At 43.9% G+C, this 24,072-nt stretch overlaps 1 protein-coding gene across 2 annotated transcripts in view; it reads right to left on the bottom strand.

Annotated features, from left to right (window-relative positions):
* Positions 1–4,268: 4,268 nt before the first annotated feature.
* Positions 4,269–24,072, bottom strand: part of pcsk5b (proprotein convertase subtilisin/kexin type 5b) — a 98,726-nt gene continuing 78,922 nt past the window's right edge. Inside the window, exons 16-21 of one of the 2 annotated variants that reach the window (XM_083644821.1) lie at positions 22,615–22,808; positions 18,297–18,381; positions 15,345–15,448; positions 14,597–14,735; positions 11,181–11,296; positions 4,269–6,994 (exon numbers count right to left, since the gene is read on the bottom strand). In XM_083644821.1, the coding sequence (XP_083500947.1) occupies positions 6,879–6,994; positions 11,181–11,296; positions 14,597–14,735; positions 15,345–15,448; positions 18,297–18,381; positions 22,615–22,808 (754 nt within the window). In that variant the 3' untranslated portion in view covers positions 4,269–6,878. The remainder of the gene's footprint in view (positions 6,995–11,180; positions 11,297–14,596; positions 14,736–15,344; positions 15,449–18,296; positions 18,382–22,614; positions 22,809–24,072) is intronic. The other variant, XM_083644822.1, reaches the window with a different exon arrangement.

The following is a 24,072-nucleotide window of genomic DNA, read 5'->3' as shown; positions in this document are numbered from 1 at the left end:
AATGGATGTGATTTAAAAGGCAGCTACAATACTCCATTAAAAATGCATTGAAATAAAAGTCAAATGACTGACTTGCTTGTTCAGCACGAACACTCTCTTCGTGTCACTGACTGACCAAACATTTGCACCTATGACTCATGGTGCCAGAGACGCGTGTGTGTGCGTGCGTGCGTGCGTGTGTGTGTGTGTGTGTGTGGGGCGAGCTTTTCACCGTGTGGCAGGGCAGCTGGTGCAGTCCTCTCTCTCCGGGCCCATGCACTGCTGACACGTGGCGTCACACAGGTGACACAGGTTCGCGTGCGCACTCATATACTCTCCTGCAGACGGAGAGGGAGAGTGAACAACGCTTTACACCACCTTACACCACCTGCTAGCATGACCTTACATGCTGCTTCTCTGAATGCCAATACAATCACTATTACTACGACCACTATTAATATTACTTTGAAAAATGTATATATTTTAAACTAATTATACGTCGTTTTCACTTGGGTGTTCATTTTATTTTTATATACCGTACTGTACTTCATTGTATCACGTGTTTGATCTTACAGACTTGCACACATACTTTGTTATACGATTATGGCTTTATGAGGAGTAGTTGAATTGCATCAATTATTACCAATAATCCCATTATTATTGTTTAATTTTCAGGGGACATGCTGCCTCTCTTGCACAATAACAACTATATCTATTGTTTTCTTCTTTCCTTTGTACCATTTGTTATATGTGCAAATAAATAAAACAAAATCAACAACCTTTAATTGGTTACTTCTATAGGTTCAAAACCTGCTTGAAGTCACAGTGTTGAGTCTCAGGAATATTCTCCTTAATTGTTTGAGTGTTTTTTTATTATTATTTAAATTAATTTAATTAAAGACCCCCTTTAAATGGATAGTTTGGTTTGTTTATAGTGGGGTCCTCTGAGGTACTTGCATACAGTCAGTGTACTACATGCAGTAGAATGCAGCCGGCACGGTCCCAGTTGGGAGAAATTGAGACCGGCGTCAGGCAAGTAGAGCTGTCTGCTGAGTGTGAAGGGGGCCATGAGCAAATACATAAAAAACAGGAAAAAATACATAAAATGCTTCCATACTGCTCAACAGGCATAATCTAAGTCTCCACAAGCCCTGAGATGCCAAGTGGAATTGAAAATATGTAATTTACACCCTGTTTTTAGCTGAAATCTTCAATGTAGCCAGGTGTGGCAGCAGGTGGGGGGGCTGATGAGGCTGCTGCACCAGCAGTATAGAATCATTTTCTGTATTTCTTCTGGGTTTTTTAACGTTCTTGCTCATGACCCCCTATACACTCCGCAGACATCTCTACTTGCGTGACGTGGCCGGTCTCCATTTCTCCTAACTGGGACCGCGCCGGCTGCATTCTACTGCATGTAGCACACTGACTGTATGTAAGTCCCTCATACAACCCCACATAAAGAAAACTGAACTATCCCTTTAAGACTTTTTCAAGACCTCAATGCCACTTACATCACATCAGCGACAGAGGTGTAAATCACAAGGTTCATCACGATACAACATCATCTATATTCTTTGGACAACAATACGATATCTGCTGATATCACAAAGTCTGACATCATACAACTTCGACTCAATTCGGGGGTCTGGGATCGACATGGGATAATATCATATGCCCATTTAACACCATCAGCACAATAGCTACAAAATGTAATACCTCTCAAATGGCGATTAAGACTTTTTAATACTTTTAAGGGCCCCAGTTTTCCCTAAACAGATTTATCAACTTTTAATACCTTTCAAGACCCAGCGGTTACCCTGTAATAGATCTAAGAGGGAGACAGTCACAGATAAAATAAAGAAAATACAACAAAAATAGACAAATAAACAATATACATTAAAATATATATTGCTGAGTGTTTTTGCATAATTGAACGGAGATGAAAGAACCATTTGTATCTGCCTTTTTCTTTTATTCCATGAGGACAATCAGTAAAGCTTGAAGAGACTACCCCTTCCTCACACACACACACACACACACACACACACACACACACACACACACACACACACACACACACACACACACACACACACACACACACAAACAACTTACAACATAATACAACCTCCACATATAAGTGATTTCCCTATAGCACTAAAATGAAGTGTATACTGACCAACACAACAGAGACATTTCAGAGAAATAAAATCACTAATAATTAAAAGCATTGGGGAAAAGTGTTTTTCACATTTTATGAAACTGCCTCTAATAAAGTTAAGCCTTCTGCTGCATCAATGGGCCCCCAGCATATTAGAAATTCTGCTCACATTCACAGAGCCGCACAAACGGTGCATCTCCTTTTGTATCCAAACTTGCAAAGTGCATTGAAATAAAAAAAGAAGTTAAGAGAAATCCATCAACCTTCAGCTTCCCACTTGGCAGCAAAGAAAATAGCCGTTACAAAAGAGGCATAAACATTGTGTCCTATCTATCCCACCTTTGTATTAGACAAAGGTGAAAGACATTGGCTCAGGCATAAGGATGGGGTGGTGTGTGTGTGTGTGTGTGAGTGTGTGTGTGTGTGCACGCGCGCGCACACGCAGTGGCGAGGTTGTCTGTGGTCTCTGGCTTTTCTGTGAAAAGCTTCAATTGTTTCTTTCAAAACAAAAGAACCTCTTTGTGTACAAACACAACAGGCGGTGGCTTCCCATTCAGCTCAGCTCTGCTGCAACCGTTCAAACAACCCATCACTCTCCCTCAGTCAGTCTCTCACTCACACACACACACACACACACACACACACACACACACACACACACACACACACACACACACACACACACACACACACACACACACACACACACACACACACACACACACACACACACACACTCTCTCTCCCCCACTTACTCACACACACACAGAAAGAGAGGGAGCCAAGATCTCGAGGGATGGAAAGTCACACCCCTCTGAAACAGACACTTTGGACTCTGCCAGTGAGAAGAATGGATCTGAGAAGAAAGACAGCGTGTCACTCAGGGGAGTCAAACTTTTCCTCTGTTATGGACTGGACTGACCTTGCGAGGATATTGACAGTCTCTACCGTCAGGAAAGATGGCTCTCTGCTGTCAGATATCACACTGTCATCTACCACCTGAATCCCAATTCTAAATTGTAATCATTTTCCTCTGAAAGTATTGTAACATGGGCCTTGATCCTCTTCTACCAAGGCTAAGAGCAAGTCTATTACAGTATCTGTTACCGAAGCTTTTAAATCAACTAATTCTGGAACATTGTGGCTGATCTCTGGGTGTCTAATCCGTGCACAAAGTTGAGTTACTTGGACAGTGACTAAACTATCTTTAACCTAGTATGAGTGGCTGCTTTGCTGTGGTACCCAAAGCTTTTTCCATCTCGTAAAACGCTTATAAAAATGGTTTTACTTGGTCAAACCAAGTGATTCAGCTTTATTTGGAATCACGAGAGACCAGACCATTTCACTTGGACCAAAACTTAAAAACGAAACGTCTAACCTTTTTTATCCGCATTTTTTTTTTAAGTAGATGTAGATGGAAAAAAGAATGGTGGACGAATGGTTCTGGTGCTGCCTAAACCAGAAGTGGGTGTAACTTTGGCTCTCTATTAGTTTCATTTCATACTTCGGCACATCACAGCCTCCACTTTCCCAAATATAGCTCACAGTTCCATAGCAATTTCTCCTTAGGGAAAATGAATGGGGTTTCACATAATCGTCTCTTTCACAGTCTGCGTTTAATCCAGGATTCTCAAAGTGGGCCTGTTTTTTTTTGTACCTTTTTACATTTGTTTATTTAATTTGGTTTTATGCTGAAATGAAGAAAGTGTGCAATAGAGTTTCTATATTCATAGTCCTAATGCCACTCATCTTGAATTGAAAATGGATGAGACTATCTGGTTAAGACACTGAAGTTTATATATAGTAAGCAGCACTGGAAGACTTTTGTTCCCATTTGCATGACCTTTTTAAGTTTAAATTCTCGCTTTGCGTGAACTGGTGATGCCTCAAAGTGCACTGGCTGGGGCATGTGAAACTTTCCTTAAATAAATCATTGGATGCTTTCAGTGTGGGAAAAAAGTTAAAGTTTATGAAAGAATAGTCTTAACATCACTGTTATTCCTTGCATGAACTTGTAAAAAGAACTAGATAAAATAAAATAGAGAGCCTAATATTTTTGGTAAACCGATGAGAACGGATGATAAATGAGGCCAATGGTTGAAATAATACTGAGCCATACAGTGTCAATGTAATGAATGAGAACTAAAAAGAAAACAAAAGCATGAACAGATTAAACATTTTAATAAGAACACTTAAGTAAAAAAAATATTTTCAAAACTAGGCCTTTGAGTAACATTAATAATGCATTGTCACAGATATGTCACAGGTACACAATAAAAACAGCTTTTATACGAGGGGTGTGTGGGCGTCTACTAGCACACAATCTAAAGGCGATTCAAGTCATCTTAAACAATGACCAAGAATAAGTTTTTGTTAACCAAAAAGGGGGATTCACCAATCTTTATTACAAATCATCAAGAACCATAAACAGTTGACAGTACAACAATTCATCTAATACTGTAATTGCTCAAGCTGCAGGTGTGAAAACCCACACAAATAGAATAAGAATCTTAAACATTATTTTTGCTGTTCTTTATTAGAATCCAGCACCACTGGAAATAACCTTTTGAGTTCCATCTGGTTTAAGGTTGGGATACAGAGAGAGCATGGAGAGAAACAGCACATCTGAAGTCTGTCAGCACATGGCGGCGCACAGAGGAGAGCGCTGCTGACTGTCGTTATGTACAGTATCGGCTCAATACGTTGGACGTCTCGGAGAGAAAACACTTGTTGGACGAGCAACCGCACTGAACACACTCCCTGGCTCTGCACTTCCCTGCTTCTGATGCAGAAAGCAAGTCCCACTGAAACCAGGACTGGCCTCAGTTCACTTTCACTTCTGTCAGTTGAAATGGAAATAGACGCAGGTCATGGCCTATTTTCAATTGTTTCTTAGTCTGTTGGATGTGGCAAACATCTGCCGCTAAATGTATATCACAATTTGAAGTCTGGACAAAACCCCCTTTCTGGATCAATTGAAAGTAAACTGAACCCAGCTCTGATTTGCACCTAAATTGTCTGGACCATGGCATTTTGCTGTCTATCGACCTGTCAAAGACCATCACCAGCAGATGAAATGTGTTTAGGGCAGAATCTTTTCTGTGCCGATCATCGACCTTCCACGTTAAAAGTGTACAGCAATACTTCAAGTTGATATGCATTGCCTTTATAGTGGAATGACAGAGTATATACTCCTAAAAGTGTTTTGTCTGAGAATAGTAACATTATAACAGTATACAGTAGGGATGCACCGATACTGGGCTGGATATGATATATTTGTACTGATGCCAGGCTAAAATAAGGTACAGTATCGTGATTGGACCAAAATCCTGGAATACAAAAATCCCTTTTGCGAGGTCTAAATGTGGAAGGAAAAAACAAACAAACATGATCTTGGGTCTTTTTTCCCACACATGCAAGGATCTCCGTTGCCTCTAATGGAGAAAAATGGATTATATCTCAAATGTTTAATCCAAATTAATGGTCGAGATTCATACTGTTCAGTCACAATAATGGATGGTATTGATACTCAGTTTCTGGCGAGATTTCAAAGTTTAGTGCTCAGAATCTGCATCATCAGTGGAAAAGGGTAGCTAGGAAAAAGAGGCATCGGTGCATCCCGAGTACAAGAAATGCATTATGAGCCACTGCAGTGTCTCTTTCCCTACTGGAAGCTTCGGAAGCAATGACTATTGACTCATCTTCTAGTACCTCTGGAATGAATCAATGCTGTCTGGGCTTACATCACAAATTAATGGCATTTTCCAACACACACACACACACACACACACACACACACACACACACACACACACACACACACACACACACACACAACAAAACAAAAACACACATACACACACATTGTTCAGAGGGCAAGTTTATGCTTTTAAATAAAGGCAAACACAAAATGAGGTGGTTTTGGTCAGTAACGTGCATCAGTCTTGGGATATGGTGTCATTGTAGCACCTGCAACTTCAAGTGTTGGCTGATCTCCGTGTGAGTTCATGTTTATAGGTGTGCGAGTGTGTGTCGTGTTGTGTTTATGTGCCTGTATGCTGTGTGTGTGTACAGTATATACCCGTGTGTGTGTGTGTGTGTGTGTGTGTGTGTGTGTGTGTGTGTGTGAATTTGTCTTCACTCCCCTAGATGGCCAAAGTCAGCCCAGACAGACATTATTTTCACATTACTGAGTGAGCTTTTTTCTTCTTTTTTTTCGTTTGATGTTTATTTACAGGCAGACAAACCGGGGCCTTTCCTACTGTACGTTCATGAGTTTCCATCTGTTCATGGTTACCGTTGGAAAGAGGAGGAAGAGGAGCCAAAAATGAAAATGCACACAGATGTAATGAGAGATTCTACACTGGCAACAACAACAAAAAGAAGGTTCAATTATTTTGGCATCGATGCTTTGGTCACAAAATACCGACACTTTTTATTCATTAATGTTTGTTTTGTTTTCACTTTTGTTTTCATTTGCTTGTTTGTTCTTGAAGTAAAAGTCCCACCATTTGACACCTCATCACACACACCTGTGTCCCAGTACAGAAAAAAAGGTAGGTTTGTTGTAGTCCTGTCATCGCACCTCCGATGCAGTCCCTTAAAGAGGCACAGATTCTCTTATAAATTATGTGACTGTGAATGAGTGCGCCAGAGGGGGGTTTGAGAAGGAGGGGTGGCCCCCTGCGCCCCCGCGTCCCCCCGCCGCACTCCCTTTACGCCCAGTGAGCGCGTCCCGTCACCCCTTTTGCGAGCACGTTCTGCAGCACAGTTGCTGCAGCACTTTCCTCTGGCAAAGATTGTTCTTTTTAACGAGCACGCAGAAACTGCCTTCAGCCCAAGATTCTTCATTTGCTTTCCACAGACCAGGAAGAAGAGACACAAGGGATGGAAGAAGGGGAGGGGAAACACACACACACACACACGCAGACACACGCACAAACACACACACACGCAAACACACAGCCCCACACGGCAGAACCATCACAGAAATGGTTAAATGGCAGGTTCAGGTGACAGGGAGAGTTTTGTGATCCAATCACAGGTGATGTTCATCGAGGTGGGAAATGATTGTAGTCCAGTGGAGTGATTGGATCCACGTCAGCAGAAAGGGAAAAACAGATTTTGGAGAAAAAGAGAGAGAGAGAGAGAAAACAAAACGTCACACAATTAGCAAATGGACGATTTAAAAAGAAAATCTCATTTTGCATCAGTGAAAACGCAAAGTGGACCCCCAGTCTGCCGTGTGAATAAATTATAAGCTTTTGAGCCGGCAATCAGAATCAGCCATTACTATGAAATCAATTACCCTTGGTTGGTTGGTTGGTTGGTTGGTTGGAAACAGACTGAGGGTGCACTTTTTGCAAAATCATCCTCCTCATCAGAAAGGTGAGACAGGAGAGATTTTTCCCCCTCCTCAGAACTTGATCACATCACTGGCTGCTGAGGCTTTTATACTTCAAAGGTCTGTACGTTGTTATCCGTTGCCACAAGATTACACCGCCACCTTCGCCGGTTAATGAGAAACACCTCAACAAGGCTCGAGCATAAAGCACAGCAAAAAGATAAAGGAGAGTGCAAAAACAATAGAGAAAGCATAATGCAAGAGAATGCAGAAAATGCCTATTGTTGACTATTGTTATTGGGGGAAAGGGAAGAATAGAAAGATAAGCAAAAGAATAAAGAATCCAAGGATTATTTATGCAGTGTTACGGAATAGAAATAACGAGAAAAGGTGCGTTTGTGTTGAAACAGACTGAAGTGAAGGACTAAGAGAGACTCTTAGTGTGTGCGTGTGCGTTAATACCCAAGACGTTACATGTTAGTAAGATGCACTCTTAGTGTGTGTGCGCGTGTGCGTTAATACCCAAGACGTTACATGTTAGTAAGATGCACTCTTAGTGTGTGTGCGCGTGTGCGTTAATACCCAAGACGTTACATGTTAGTAAGATGCACTCTTAGTGTGTGCGCGTGTGTGCGTTAATAATACCCAAGACGTTACATGATGTTAGTAAGATGCACTCTTAGTGTGTGTGTGTGCGTGTGTGTTAATACCAAGACGTTACATGTTAGTAAGATGCACTCTTAGTGTGTGTGTGTGCGTGTGTGTTAATACCCAAGATGTTACATGTTAGTAAGATGAGTGTGTGCGTGTGCGTTAATACCCAAGACGTTACATGTTAGTAAGAAGAGTGTGTGCGTTAATACCCAAGACGTTACATGTTAGTAAGATGCACTCTTAGTGTGTGTGCGCGTGTGCGTTAATACCAAGATGTTACATGATGTTAGTAAGATGCACTCTTAGTGTGTGCGCGCGTGTGCGTTAATACCCAAGACGTTACATGATGTTAGTAAGATGCACTCTTACTGTGTGTGTGTGTGTGTGTGCGTTAATACCCAAGACGTTACATGATGTTAGTAAGATGCACTCTTACTGTGTGTGTGTGTGTGTGCGTTAATACCCAAGACGTTACATGATGTTAGTAAGATGCACTCTTACTGTGTGTGTGTGCGTGTGCGTTAATACCCAAGACGTTACATGATGTTAGTAAGATGCACTCTTAGTGTGTGTGCGTGTGCGTTAATACCCAAGACGTTACATGATGTTAGTAAGATGCACTCTTAGTGTGTGTGTGTGCGCGTGTGCGTTAATACACAAGATGTTACATGTTAGTAAGATGCACTCTTACTGTGTGTGTGTGCGTGTGCGTTAATACCCAAGACGTTACATGTTAGTAAGATGCACTCTTACTGTGTGTGTGTGCGTGTGCGTTAATACCCAAGACGTTACATGATGTTAGTAAGATGCACTCTTACTGTGTGTGTGTGTGTGTGTGTGTGTGTGTGCGTTAATACCCAAGACGTTACATGATGTTAGTAAGATGCACTCTTAGTGTGTGTGCGTGTGCGTTAATACCCAAGACGTTACATGATGTTAGTAAGATGCACTCTTAGTGTGTGTGTGTGCGCGTGTGCGTTAATACACAAGATGTTACATGTTAGTAAGATGCACTCTTACTGTGTGTGTGTGCGTGTGCGTTAATACCCAAGACGTTACATGTTAGTAAGATGCACTCTTACTGTGTGTGTGTGCGTGTGCGTTAATACCCAAGACGTTACATGATGTTAGTAAGATGCACTCTAATGCCTACCCCACACTACAGGATTTTCAAATCCTTGAAGATTATAAAAATCTTGAGAGCCCACACACTACAGGACAGAGAGAGCCGATTTTTTAACATTTCAATCTTGGGACACACACACAATCGCGTCTGTTCAAACGCAACCCCACACACTAGAAGATTATGCCGAAGATTCACCTTGAAGCAGGGCTCGACGTTAACTTTTAAAATGCCTATTCAGTGTGCGCACCGGGTGTAGTAGTGTCATTTCGTTTTCGATTTTTTTTTATTTTTTTTTTTTTTTTATAATGCATTTGCACTGAAAGGATTTGTTTAACTAATATTTGCGCGGACAGCCGCGTCCATTCGGGGTGTAGGCCTACTGTGCACGGCCAGGCGAAAACCGTCTGCACAGGTGTCTTGTGGAGGGGCGCGTCTGCTGATTTGACTCACTTTTCCGTGCGGACACTCGCGATGCGGGAAGCTGAGACCTAAGCGCTTGTTGTAGGCTACATGCTTTGCAGTATAGCATTAGTTTTCCGTCCCGTTCAAAGACGCACGGGTATTTCACCTCGATGACAATTTCCTCGTTCTTTGTTTCTGTTCGGGGCTGCGGGTGGACGCGGACCAGTTTATTTTGCGAAAAACTAATGGAAACGCAGCTACTACTGGCTCTCTGCTCAAGATGCAATCGCCTGTCGGGTTGTAAATATCTAACATGTTAGATATGGCCGATTCACAATCGGGAAGAGGCAGTCTTCCCGATTGTGAATCTTTGAACCCCACACACTACAGGATAATTTGGGAAGATTATCTGCCCGACGCGCTTCAAATCGGGAGCACCCCCGAGAAAATCGGGAGGGGGGAATCTTGGCCATAATCTTGCAAATTATCCTGTAGTGTGGGGTAGGCATTACTGTGTGTGTGTGTGTGTGTGTGTGTGCGTTAATACCCAAGACGTTACATGATGTTAGTAAGATGCACTCTTAGTGTGTGTGTGTGTGTGTGTGTGTGTGTGTGTGTGTGTGTGTGCGTTAATACCCAAGACGTTACATGATGTTAGTAAGATGCACGACTTGAATGAGACCTTGAAATAAAGAGCAACAAAGGCAAAAACAAGGAGAGGCCAGCTAGCCATCTTGCCACCACAACAGCGAGCATTTTGATTGGTTTGTGTGAAGTTAGTAAAAAGCTCCAGAATAAAAGACAGAGGCCTGAAGCGAATCCTTGGCATTGCCTTTAACAACATAGATCCCCTTTGCATCAATGATGTATCTCCCTGGGACATCATTCCCTTTAATTCAACTGGAGATGAAACATTGTGGGTCCACTAACCAAGTTCCCTGAACTGTCAACACATAGTGTGCCTGAAAGCCACAGACTCTCCTCCTCTCAGGCGTTTGTGCTTTGATTTACCAACATAGCTTAACTCCTTTGATTGGCCGGGACATTGGATGAGACAGACCACATGTTTGATTGGCCGGGACATTGGATGAGACAGACCACATGTTTGATTGGCTGGGACATTGGGTGAGACAGACCACATGTTTGATTGGCCGGGACATTGGGTGAGACAGACCACATCTTTGATTGGCCGGGAGCCCGGGACATTGGGTGAGACAGACCACATCTTGTGTATTACTTGGCATTTCATAATTGCAAGCATCCGGTAGAAAACACACAAATCAAACCAACTGAACGCAAATATTCAGTAGTGTATATCAGTTTGTACACACACAGCATTTCAAAGGATGTCTTTTGTTCTCTTCCCATGCTGTGACCACGTCTGATCCAATGTCTCAGTTGGTCTAAGCCGGAGAACTTTCTATGAAGACTTACTAAACATTTCTATAGAAATTTCCCACAGCATACATGAAACAAACAAGCCTATCTCATGGAAAAGAAAGCTGAAAACTCACCATCTTTGCAGATGGTGCTGACGACGCAGGCTCCTGCCTCCAGGTTGTAACCACTGATGCAGGTACTGCAGTTTCTTTCACCAGGGCCCGAGCAGTCGTAGCAGCTATGGTCACACCTGTGGGTAGCGTCAGGAGTTAAACACTAGTTAGCATACCTACTGCTATGAAAATCATACACATAAGAAGAGCAGGTAAAGATTAGAACACAACAACACATTTACCCAGAGGTGGGAAGGGTACTGACAAATCCTACTCAAGTATTGTTAGGAAGAAAAAAGGTCCAGAGTGCTCGGAAGTCCAAAACTGGTGTGGTGAAGGTGCTCTTTGGTAAGGATCACAAAGGTTCAAAAAGGAAGAAAGGTCCAAGGCACTCTTCTGGCAGAAAGTAAAAAGCCTTTATTTACTATAGATGGCTATATCATTTAGAAAGGTTTAAAAACATAGCGAGTGCATGTTAAAAGAGCTGGGAGACGACCCACGTGTAGCAGCACAAACAGCCTTCTTCAGGGTACAAGTATTGTTACTTTAGTGAAAATTAACTCAAGTACAAGTAAAAGTACTAGTCCAGGAAATTACTTGAAGGGATACGCCAACACTTTGAGAGTTTACCCATATTGCCGATATTAAAACTAGAACGTACATGGCTTTATTTTCAATCTGCCTGCAGTACAACAAACTGCTGTAGAGCCCTCACTGTTACTTAGCTTAGCTTGACAATGTCAGCTATGGTACTTTTGCCTACTCCCATTCAGCTGCCCAAAATACACGTTCCAACAGCGCCAGAAACACTCACATGTATATGTTGTGACTCGTGTACTCACCACGAGATTAAATAATAATCCAAAATTACGTGAAACGGTCATTTTCGTAGTAAATCCACACACCGAGAACTAAACAAAGAGTAACCGAACTAACAGAGTATAATCGAAGCTACTTCCTCATTTGCCATGTGGCGCAAGTGCTGTGTGCAGTGCGCATGCGCTGTACTGATGACTGATGGGGATCATCGTTTACACCTGTCTATTTCAATTGGCCAGTCTTGAGCTTGATTTAATTTAATTGACAAATTTAATTAACAAGCAACCAGTTTGGAGGCCCTAAATGCAGGAGTGATTCTGGACCTGTTCGCGAGCAGTCCCAATCATGGGTCCCAATGCTACCATGCTGTTTCATAGTGCGGTGTGCAAAACAAAAATCTGAATTTATTCATTTACTCAAGTAAGAGTAAAAGTATAGCATTATAAAAATACTTTAATAAGAACAAAACCTCAAAAGATGTACTTGAAAACATTCCACCTCTGCATTTACCAGCATCCGAATATTCTGTTGAGGCAAAAATGTATCTGAAATGATCATGTATACACTTCAAACGCACATAAATTGCTCATCTGGTTTAAACTGGCAAGTGGGTTCATCATACAAAATGATTCCAATGAAACAATCTTCCTCTAACCATTGACTATTTATACTAGACTGAATCCAACTGCAGCCTATATAAATGTGTCCAGTATTATGTTGATAGCTACTTTCTTTAAGGCAATTCCAACTCTATTTTATGTCTGTTTCATTATTCCATTGCTGCAACGATTGCTCAAAACAAGACGGGGGTAATGTTGTCTCCAGACTTGCTGAAGCAGCTCAATGAAATGATAAGGTGAATTTACAGTGTGATGTAAGTGTGTGTGAACAGGAAGGAGCTGACAGAAAATGTAGGATTTGAGTAAAGTCAAGAGTGAGGTGTATTAGCAAATGTGGATCGAATTTCTTCTTCCACGTTGCCCCATTCCATAAGGCTACGAGCAGTATGTATTGTAAGGTAGGAGGGAGGAGATGGTGATAGGTACAAGGAGACAAGGACAGATATTCTCCTGATCCAGGCTAAGATTAGTGCAGGGTGGGGTAATTGATCCAGGTTCAGATGAGTGCAGGGTGGGGTTAGGGGTAATTGGAGAGCCGTTTGAGAGACAACTCCACCCTGGATTAGGGAGTAGGAGCATCTACACCTGTCAGGAACTCAAAACACAGGAGGAACTGAGGGTGCAGCAGAACTCACAGCGCCCATAGCACCTTATATAGAGGAAAGGCTTGATATGTGACTGAATGTGATGCAGAGGTGTTTCCAGTGTTTCCAGTGTCAGCCTGCATGTCGCCCACAAGTTGTATCTTTGAACGTTGGAAAAGCCCCTGTAACACAGTTTAGACCATGTGACCCAGAACGTTCCGCTCACGCAGAAACAAATTGGCCGATTCTCAAACCATCCTCCTCCTGACGATTCAGTTGTTTGGGAAAACGCACTCCGTACCAATTTGGAGTTCATTAAGAACAGTCCTGTTTGACTATTTAGTTGAACTAAAACATGACATCACAGGCGTGCTGTTGTGTTTAAACATGACATCTAGGGCTGTGCCGATTCACTTATCTCCCGATTCGATACTATCACGATACTTTGGTGCCGATTCGATATATATTGCGATTCACGATTATTGCGATTCTACGATTATTGCGATTCGATATTACGATTTATTGCGATTTTTGTTTATTTTTTTCTTTTCTTTTTTCAGTTTGTTTGCTTTTTTACACTAGATTAGAACATGGGAAAAGTTGAATCATACACTAGAGACTGTATATTATATATCATGAGTAGGGCTGGGCGATATAGTTAAAAACAGGGGCGGACTGGGATCATAATTCAGGCCGGGCATTAGATACCAAGCAGGCCAGGCCGATATGGGCCAACGCGCGTGAAATTTGGGCCGTTTGAAGCCAGATTTGGGCCGTTTGAAGTCCAATTTTACAATGAGATGCACCCACTTTAACCCTGAAGTGTAATTATTACTTCAGACTAACTAATAAAGTAATAAAACCACTAGTAAACCAGTAGGCGGCGCCTAGCCTGCTGTTCAGTGAGTGGCCTGACTGCAAGCACCAAAAAAACAAAAAATTTTTTTTTTTTTTTTTTTTTAAATTTGCGATTATCGATTCTGGAATAAAAGATCGATCCAAAAAATCGTGACATTAAAAATCGCGATACTTAGGTGAATCGATTTTTTCTCCCACCCCTAATGACATCACAGATGAACAGTCGTGTTTCTCCTTACATTGTTCTCACAATAGTCATGTTCAACCATAGTGCAACAAAACTGCTGTTCATCTATAGAGGGAATGCTGCTGTGCCAATTGGACGGGATCCTTTTCCCTGAATGTTCCACTGCCCACGGCCATTATTTCAAAAAATGTGAAATCATAGCAACTGGAACATTGGGACGATTGTGCAGTGCAGAGAGAAAAGTGTTGTTATCAGAGGCTAAACTGCCAACTTACAACACAGCACTGTGTACATTTACAGTCCACGTTTTAAGGCTCTGGACCCGTCCTCATTTTGTTCCTACAGATTGGAGATTTGAAATGGACTCACTTCTTGCAGGACCTCAGCACCTGCCCGTTGTCTGAGGTCTGCTCTGACAGGTAGTAGCCAGCGCTGCATGTTGACACACACCGCCATTCCTCCAGCATGTAGCCGTCTGCACACTTGGTGCACGCCTCTATACCTGTGCCTGAGAAAGACACAAACACACACACAGATCCCAAAAATGTCAGCAAGAACAGGAACTTTTCCATAGCAATGAATGTCCACTGAAGACGCACGCGTGCACGCACACAAGTCAAGTTTGGACACAGCTGACTGAATGTACCATACTATGTTTTTCATTATCATAAAGCCATTTTGATCTACAGTAAAGGAATATGCTTAAATGCAAATATAACGATCAAATATACGGTATAGTGAAGTTGATGCCTAAGGTATGAATTTCTTTCCAAAGCCTTTGCCTTTCCATTAAGGCAAAGGGCTACTACCCAAGTATAAGGTAGTTTTCATTTAACTTTTTCTTTTAAAAAGGAAAAATGTGTACTACTAATATATCTGGTACTGTATATATCTGGTACTGTATATATATCTGGTATACTGTATGTATCTGGTACTGTATATATCTGGTACTATCTGGTACTGTATATATCTGGTACTATCTGGTACTGTATATATCTGGTACTATCTGGTACTGTATATATCTGGTACTGTATACATCAGTCCACACTGAATATACACTGAGAATGGATTCTCAACTCTGTTTGCACCACATATATAATGACTTGGGACTTCCTACCTGCGCAGGTGGCACATGCCCGATGGCAGGGCTCGCAGGTCCTTCTGTGACCGTTGTAATAAGTTCCCAGGTCACAGGTCATCTGACACCTGTTTCCTTGAAGACTGGACCCAGAGAGAGGTGTGTACAAATTATTAACACTCAAAGTAAATGACAGAAAATAAAAATAAAATAAATAATTTGGGTGGGTAGCAGGAAAGCAGGAATTCCCATTACAGATGGGACATGACTGTCCAAAAAGACAAAAAAGGAGAATCCCTAAAAATAATTTATATCATCTAACCAGCTACATAAAACCCATACAAGCAGACAAGCACACACAAACACAAGCAATATTGAGGGGGGGGGGGGGGGGGGAGAGAGAGAGAGAGAGAGAGAGAGAGAGAGAGAGAGAGAGAGAGAGAGAGAGAGAGAGAGAGAGAGAGAGACAGAGATTGCGGAATTCTAGTACTTTGACGTTTCGGTTAATGGGTTTAGATTCAAGATTCAAGATTCAAGATTCAAGATTTTTATTGTCACTCCATGGTACAAGTATCACGTGTGAAATTCTTGTGCTGTGGACTCCGTTTACGACATAGTACAAATAGGCAACAAGCAATGAGCAATAGGCAATAAGAAATAGGCATCAATAAGCAATACTAAGCAGCAATAGGCAATGAGGCAGAATAGCGATAAGACAAGTCAGTGGCATATTCATTGCACATAGGTGCACATGTTATGTGCATACGTTAGACATGTTCGGACATTTTAATTCGACGTATTTGACATACAGTGCAAATAGCATGTACCTTATTAAACATACAATTAAACATTAGGCATTGTGCATACGTTAGACGTGTTCAGACATTTTAAATTCGACGTAATTGACATACAGGTGCAAATAGCATGTACCTTGTTAGACATACAATTAAACATTAGGCATACATAATGGTAGCAGCTGCAGTACGGTACGGTACGACTACTACACTATTTGTGTATGTTAAGGAGTCTCGTGGCCTGCGGGAAGAAACTGTTCCTCAAGCGATTTGTGCGTGCTTTTGGAACCCTGTATCTCCTCCCTGAGGGTAGCAGGGAGAACAGGCTGTTGTGGGGATGGTTTGTGTCTTTGATGATCTTCAGGGACCTCCTGAGGCACCGCTGGTTATACAGTTCGTGCAGTTCTGGCAACTCGTCTCCTGTTACGTGCTGGGCCGCGCGCCTCACCCTCCGTAGCGCCCTGCGGTCCATGGTGGTACAGTTCCCGTACCAGGCGGTGAAGCAGCCAGTCAGCAGGCTTTCAATGGTGCCTCTGTAGAAGTCCCTGAGGATTTCTTACAAACTAGGTTTACTACAAATCAGTAGTGGTTTGCCTGGTAGCAGGAGCCAATCACTGCTGTACAATATTCCGTATAATTGGCGTTCTGGCTACGGATTGAGGGGAGAAAACATCGACTCCAGCAATAATGATACGGTTTCTTGTGTGGGTGAGCAAGACACTGACTGGCCATTTGACACTGATCTACAGGAATGTGTCCCGTCTTGCGGTTTAATTTAGAGCGTATGGGAAAATACACTTGACTTTTGTTTGGACCCGGTATATGCAGCAATCCAGACTCCTGTTGGTGGTGCCAGATGTAGGGGTAGAGGTCAGATGTAAGGGTAGAGGTCAATTAGAAGGCAGGGTTGGAGTTTAGAAAAGCCAGTTGTGCAAAGTCACAGTGGGGACAGGTTGGTGAGCTTGCTGTGCTGAGCTGAAAAACAGCTGGTCCGTGTTAGCTAACGTTTCCCAGAAAGGATCTTGTTAAAGGATCTTGTTTGGTCCGACCGATCATGAATGGTGAACTGAATGGGAGTGGGGAGATATTGTGTGTGTGTGTGTGTGTGTGTGTGTGTGTTTGTGTGTGTGTGTGTGTGTGTGTGTGCGCGTGTGCGTGCGTGTGCATGCGTGCGTGTGTGTACGTGCGAGCGAGCTAGCGAGCAGGCATGTGTCTTGCTGCGGTCTCGCCGGCGTTCAGAGGAAATTATGGCTTACAAGTGTCCCCACCTCCACCTCTGGCTACACTGAACGCTTGAAGCCGGGTTCAAGACCGCAATATTTCTTAAATGTTTCACAAGTGCTTTCTTCATGACCTATCGGGAATTCCAACACTTTGGAACGCCCTATCGTCCGTCAGGTCAAGTGCAGTCAGTGCGGTTGTGAAGAGGCTGCTGTGGAAGTGGCCAGAAAATGAACTGAAACACGTCAATAGGGATAATGAAATGGTTGAGATCAGCATAAAAAGCTGAGGGTCCAAACCCAAAAGTGGGCAACGGCCCTACGTCTTGCGGGTCCCCGCATGACAAGAGTACAAGTAGGTTTTAATGAGCCTGGGTCACAGGGTGAAACTTAATTGACTCAGTCGGGGTCCCAAGTGGAAAACGGTTAAGGAGTCCCGGGTTTCACTGGGTCATATTGCAAACCCAAACCACAATGTGACACAATGTCCTGGCTTATTTTGGCAGCGCTCTACTCCTGCTGCTTCAGAGTGGAAGAACACTACAAGCTCTTATCCGAGAGGCACACAACGTGGCCGTCTGACCCACATTTTACAAGCAAACAAACACAAGCTGAACTATTTCAGCCATGATTTCAACCACATTTCAAGCCTGTGCTCGTGTGAGAGAGGTCTAGTAGATATCTGTTAATGAGCGCATTTATAGGCCCATTGTAATGGCAGACAAACATGTGTGAAGAAGCTGTGAGAAGGTTCAAAAGGAGGATGTTGATCTTAGATGAGCATGTTAGGCTTTGCCGAGCTCAGAGCCATTCAGAGTCAGAGTAATGTCAACATAACATCGCCATGATGACACTTTAGATATTCTCGTTATCAGGCGTTTAAAAGATTGTGGAGCAGCCAACATGGCTGACACTGAAAATGGCAATTTTCCTAACTGTTTATCAGTCGCTTACCCCAGCTCACCCCCCCAGCTTACCTCATTCCAGGTTTACATTCTGTGCAGATATTGGACGTGGTGCACTTCTTACAGTTCTCCGGACATCTCCTGCACATGTTGGAATCTGGAAGACACAAGGTCAGCCGGTCTTACACACAGTGACTAATAGGAACCAGAAGCATGGTCACATTCAAAATGAAGAGGATGACAATGACAAAAGAGGTAGAGGGGCAAGGCAGGATCAAAACAACAAAAAGAGGGAGGAGGAGGAGGAAGAGAGGACAAAAGACAATGTGAAAAGGCTAAAGCGGTGGGGATGAGAAAGAAGAGCGTAGTGGTGGTGAGGGGAGGAGAGGAATGTAGATGAATATTTCAAAAGGCAGACAAACGGCAATGACACGCTTTGAGGTAATGCACATGGACGGCTAGGCCCTCAGTGGGGATTGGAAAATACATAACCTAGATAAACCTATGTGGATAAAATAGTTGTATTATTCCCGGATTATTGCCAAGGCACACATGACTACTAATCACAACTGTTTGGTGTAACTGCCATTAGACTTTTCCTAAAAAAAGGTTGTTTATGCTTTTGCTCGGGAAGTTACACTGAGCTGCTCACAAATGAGAAGCAGAGGAGAGAGGAAGTGTGGGATGGTTGGTAAGAAGCAGAGGAGAGAGTCAGTGACTACGTTTACATGCACACAATATTCCGCTTTTTGCCCATATTCGGAAAATGACAATATTCCGACTAAATGAATAATCCACTAATATTCCCGTTTACATGCAGCCGTAGCTCGCCCTCCCCGACACGTGAGGGAGGGGGGGGAGAGAGAGAGATGCAGGTAGGCGGAGCTGCAGAGTTTTTCTGTTGAGAATAAACAGAGCAGCACTATTCTTACCAGCATCACTTGGTCCATTTCAGGAGCTTGCTGCTGAAAAGTTTGGTGTTGCGCATCCAAGTCTTGAAAAGTAGGCTAGTAGCCTACGTTATTACCTCGCAGGCTCGCAAGCATTGTGGACTTCCGTGGGCACTGGGCACTATAGGCTACTCTCTCTCTCTCTTTAAATCGATGTTTCTCATTTCCTCCCGATCAGAAATGTCGGCTTTTCTTTTTGCATGCCAGAGATGATGGATTATATGATTATATCGCCTGTTCTAGAGCTTTCTAGCACATCAGTTGACCACAAACAGGCAACATGTGTCGCAAAAGAAGCAGAGGAGAGAGTCAGTGTGGGATGGTTGGTAAGAAGCGGAGGAAAGAGTCAGTGTGGGACGGTTGGTAAGAAGCAGAGGAAAGAGTCAGTGTGGGACGGTTGGTAAGAAGCAGAGGAAAGAGTCAGTGTGGGACGGTTGGTAAGAAGCGGAGGAGAGAGTCAGTGTGGGACGGTTGGTAAGAAGCAGAGGAGAGAGTCAGTGTGGGACGGTTGGTAAGAAGCAGAGGAGAGAGTCAGTGTGGGACGGTTGGTAAGAAGCAGAGGAGAGAGTCAGTGTGGGACGGTTGGTAAGAAGCAGAGGAGAGAGTCAGTGTGGGACGGTTGGTAAGAAGCAGAGGAGAGAGTCAGTGTGGGACGGTTGGTAAGAAGCGGAGGAGAGAGTCAGTGTGGGACGGTTGGTAAGAAGCAGAGGAAAGAGTCAGTGTGGGACGGTTGGTAAGAAGCGGAGGAGAGAGTCAGTGTGGGACGGTTGGTAAGAAGCAGAGGAGAGAGTCAGTGTGGGACGGTTGGTAAGAAGCAGAGGAAAGAGTCAGTGTGGGACGGTTGGTAAGAAGCGGAGGAGAGAGTCAGTGTGGGACGGTTAAGAAGCAGAGGAGAGAGTCAGTGTGGGACGGTTGGTAAGAAGCAGAGGAGAGAGTCAGTGTGGGACGGTTGGTAAGAAGCAGAGGAGAGAGTCAGTGTGGGACGGTTAAGAAGCAGAGGAGAGAGTCAGTGTGGGACGGTTGGTAAGAAGCAGAGGAGAGAGTCAGTGTGGGACGGTTGGTAAGAAGCAGAGGAAAGAGTCAGTGTGGGACGGTTGGTAAGAAGCGGAGGAGAGAGTCAGTGTGGGACGGTTGGTAAGAAGCAGAGGAGAGAGTCAGTGTGGGACGGTTGGTAAGAAGCAGAGGAGAGAGTCAGTGTGGGACGGTTGGTAAGAAGCAGAGGAGAGAGTCAGTGTGGGATGGTTGGTAAGAAGCAGAGGAAAGAGTCAGTGTGGGACGGTTGGTAAGAAGCAGAGGAGTCAGTGTGGGATGGTTGGTAAGAAGCAGAGGAAAGAGTCAGTGTGGGACGGTTGGTAAGAAGCAGAGGAAAGAGTCAGTGTGGGACGGTTGGTAAGAAGCAGAGGAGAGAGTCAGTGTGGGACGGTTGGTAAGAAGCAGAGGAAAGAGTCAGTGTGGGACGGTTGGTAAGAAGCAGAGGAGAGAGTCAGTGTGGGACGGTTGGTAAGAAGCGGAGGAAAGAGTCAGTGTGGGACGGTTGGTAAGAAGCAGAGGAGAGAGTCAGTGTGGGACGGTTGGTAAGAAGCGGAGGAAAGAGTCAGTGTGGGACGGTTGGTAAGAAGCAGAGGAGAGAGTCAGTGTGGGACGGTTGGTAAGAAGCAGAGGAGAGAGTCAGTGTGGGACGGTTGGTAAGAAGCAGAGGAGAGAGTCAGTGTGGGACGGTTGGTAAGAAGCAGAGGAAAGAGTCAGTGTGGGACGGTTGGTAAGAAGCAGAGGAGAGAGTCAGTGTGGGATGGTTGGTAAGAAGCAGAGGAGAGAGTCAGTGTGGGACGGTTGGTAAGAAGCAGAGGAAAGAGTCAGTGTGGGACGGTTGGTAAGAAGCAGAGGAGAGAGTCAGTGTGGGATGGTTGGTAAGAAGCAGAGGAGAGAGTCAGTGTGGGATGGTTGGTAAGAAGCAGAGGAGAGAGTCAGTGTGGGATGGTTGGTAAGAAGCAGAGGAGAGAGTCAGTGTGGGATGGTTGGTAAGAAGCAGAGGAGAGAGTCAGTGTGGTATGGTTGGTAAGAAGCAGAGGAGAGAGTCAGTGTGGGATGGTTGGTAAGAAGCAGAGGAGAGAGTCAGTGTGGGATGGTTGGTAAGAAGCAGAGGAGAGAGTCAGTGTGGGACGGTTGGTAAGAAGCAGAGGAGAGAGTCAGTGTGGGATGGTTGGTAAGAAGCAGAGGAGAGAGTCAGTGTGGGATGGTTGGTAAGAAGCAGAGGAGAGAGTCAGTGTGGGACGGTTGGTAAGAAGCGGAGGAAAGAGTCAGTGTGGGATGGTTGGTAAGATTTTCAGGAAGCTGAAAGTCATTAAAGGGTGGACAGAGCATATGGACAGGTATCAGTCGTGAGGACTCAAGGTCAGAATGTCCTTTATGGGTCAATGTGTTTTCAGAAAGGCCTCTCTATTGGGCCTGCATGATAGAGGGTTTACTTTAAGTTGAACAATGATCCAAACAATAATGACGAACAACAAATGTAGATGTGTAGGAGCATCTTCTAAACTTATTATTGGAAGTATACAAGCAATATATTATTCTTTTCTGATTTTCACCAAAGTATAAACAAAATAATTTTCCTTACGAGAACCAGACCTGAAATTCAAACATCAGAACTGATGCAATAATGTGTACTATTCAGGAAAGCATATATCTTTTAAAGAAAAACACACATCCTTATACTGACATAATATCACTTTGTCTAAAAATAGTTAGGCAGCAATAAAAGCATTATTCAGACAAATCATTGTCAAACAGTAAATAAACTTGAGTTCACCTCAGCTGACTGCCAGCCTGACAGAGAGAAAATACACTCCAGATTGAGTGCTTAGTACAGCACAACGCTCAGCGGTGGCAACTCTGAAAGGAAAAAAATCTCCACTACATTTTGGCCAGTTGAAACATTATGACTGAACTCACATCAGCTCTGCTGCCAGAGACTTGGAGGGCTGCTGAGGACTTCAACCAGCTTAGCTGCCAATCCATCTATAAACAGAGTCTCAGTCTGTCTCAGTCTGCTTATTACTTTGTCTGGTGCTGGCAGCCATCTTTTCTACATTGATATCCACGGAACACAACACCAACCAGTGAGTGTATATATAGAAAACTATTTCACAATTTCACAAACTCTCCGTCCAAATGATATCATTTTACAATTTGTACTGACATTTTCAAGTCGTTTACATTGAAGCAGGCCAATGCCATTGGTAGAAAGATGTGTGTCATACTTATATTTATTACATACATCATAGCATGGTTGTATCAAATTGCGAACCCCATATTGCGTATGGACTCATATCCCCAGATAAGCATAATTGTCACCATCCCTATATGAGTTGGATGTAGAGTTTGTATAATGTAGAGTCAATATGGCCGACAGTGAGAGATGCATTGTGGCACCTCCAACATACCGTGTTCGAGGTAGAAGCTGTCGCCACAGCTGGCGGCGCAGGTGTTGGAGCCCTCGTTGAGGTGGTACCCGGCCCGGCACGTGGTGCACTGGTCGGCACGGCTGCCCACGCACGTCTCGCACAGGGACGAGCACTTCTTGCAGCGCTTCCTGTCGTCGCGGAAAAAGCCGGTGGGGCACTCGGACACGCACATCCTGCAACAGATACAGACAGACAGACAGGGAGAGAGAGAGTGATGGAGATGCTCATCCTGCAACAGATACAGACAGACAGACAGACAGGGAGAGAGAGAGTGATGGAGGGAGGGAGAGGAAATGAAGGTGAGTTGGGTACGAGAGCGTCTAAAGAAGGTGAGGGGAGACGAGAAGTGAAGCGAAGAAGAGAGGCCACGCCGGCTCTGTGATAATGAAGCCCAAATCGGCATAATTCTTGCACAATAATGACCTCTCACACACTCAGCTCAGTATAAAACCCAAAGCTTCCAAATATGAAGCATATGTCTGACACGTGCACTCATGTGAGTATGAGTATAATGAGAGAGAGAGAGAGAGAGAGAGAGAGAGAGAGAATGTGTGCCTGCCTGTGCTATATTCGTCATGCCAATACAACAACTCTGAATGAGAAAAGTAGAGGGGGGGGGGTGCTCCACCTCACACACATGAATAAAAACATATATATGTTTTCAAGTTTTTTCTCCCCAGTTGTTCCACCTGCTGCCCTGGTTGCAGCTCCACGCCCTCTGCCCATCTGGGGAGAGTTGTAGACTAGCACATGCTTCCTCTGACACATGTGCAGTCGCTCGCTGCTTCTTTTCACTTAACAGCGAGGAGTGTCACCGGCAGGACGATGTAGCACATGCGAGTATCACACTATTCCCCCCAGTTCCCCTTCCGACTGAACAGTCGGCACGACCGACCAGAGGAGGCACTAGTGCATCAACCAGGACACATACACCACTGGCTTCCCACCACATATGCAAATTTACGAAATGCAGGATGGCAGGGGCAGCCCACCCTACTCACACACACACAAACACACTTGACCTTCATGACACATTTCAGCCCACGGCGCATCCTGCATTTCAAACCCACGTCCCCCCTTCCCCTTTTAGCCAATTGGTATGAACACAACACCTTTGCGTGCGCGCGCACACACACACACACACACACACACACACACACACACACACACACACACACCTTGACCTCCGTGCCAAATTTCAGCCTTCTAGGGCGAACACTGTGCCCGCTGAAGGGGGATGGACTTCTTGTGGACCGACCAACCAACAGAGTGACTTATAGAGATGCTGGTCCCATCTAATAAAATATAGGAGGAGTGGGGATACTTTTAATGGATTAAACAAATAATATTTTTTGGGGAAAACTGCCCATTGTAAAGTCACACTTTGGCCAAATGTATGATATACCAATATAAACCATATTGTGTGTGTGTGTGTGT

The sequence above is a fragment of the Poromitra crassiceps genome (genome assembly GCF_964638095.1).
Source record: "Poromitra crassiceps genome assembly, chromosome: 10".
Taxonomy (NCBI): Eukaryota; Metazoa; Chordata; class Actinopteri; order Beryciformes; family Melamphaidae; genus Poromitra; species Poromitra crassiceps.
The sequence above is the reverse complement of the archived record's forward strand: the minus strand, read 5'-3'. Positions and strand labels throughout refer to the sequence as shown.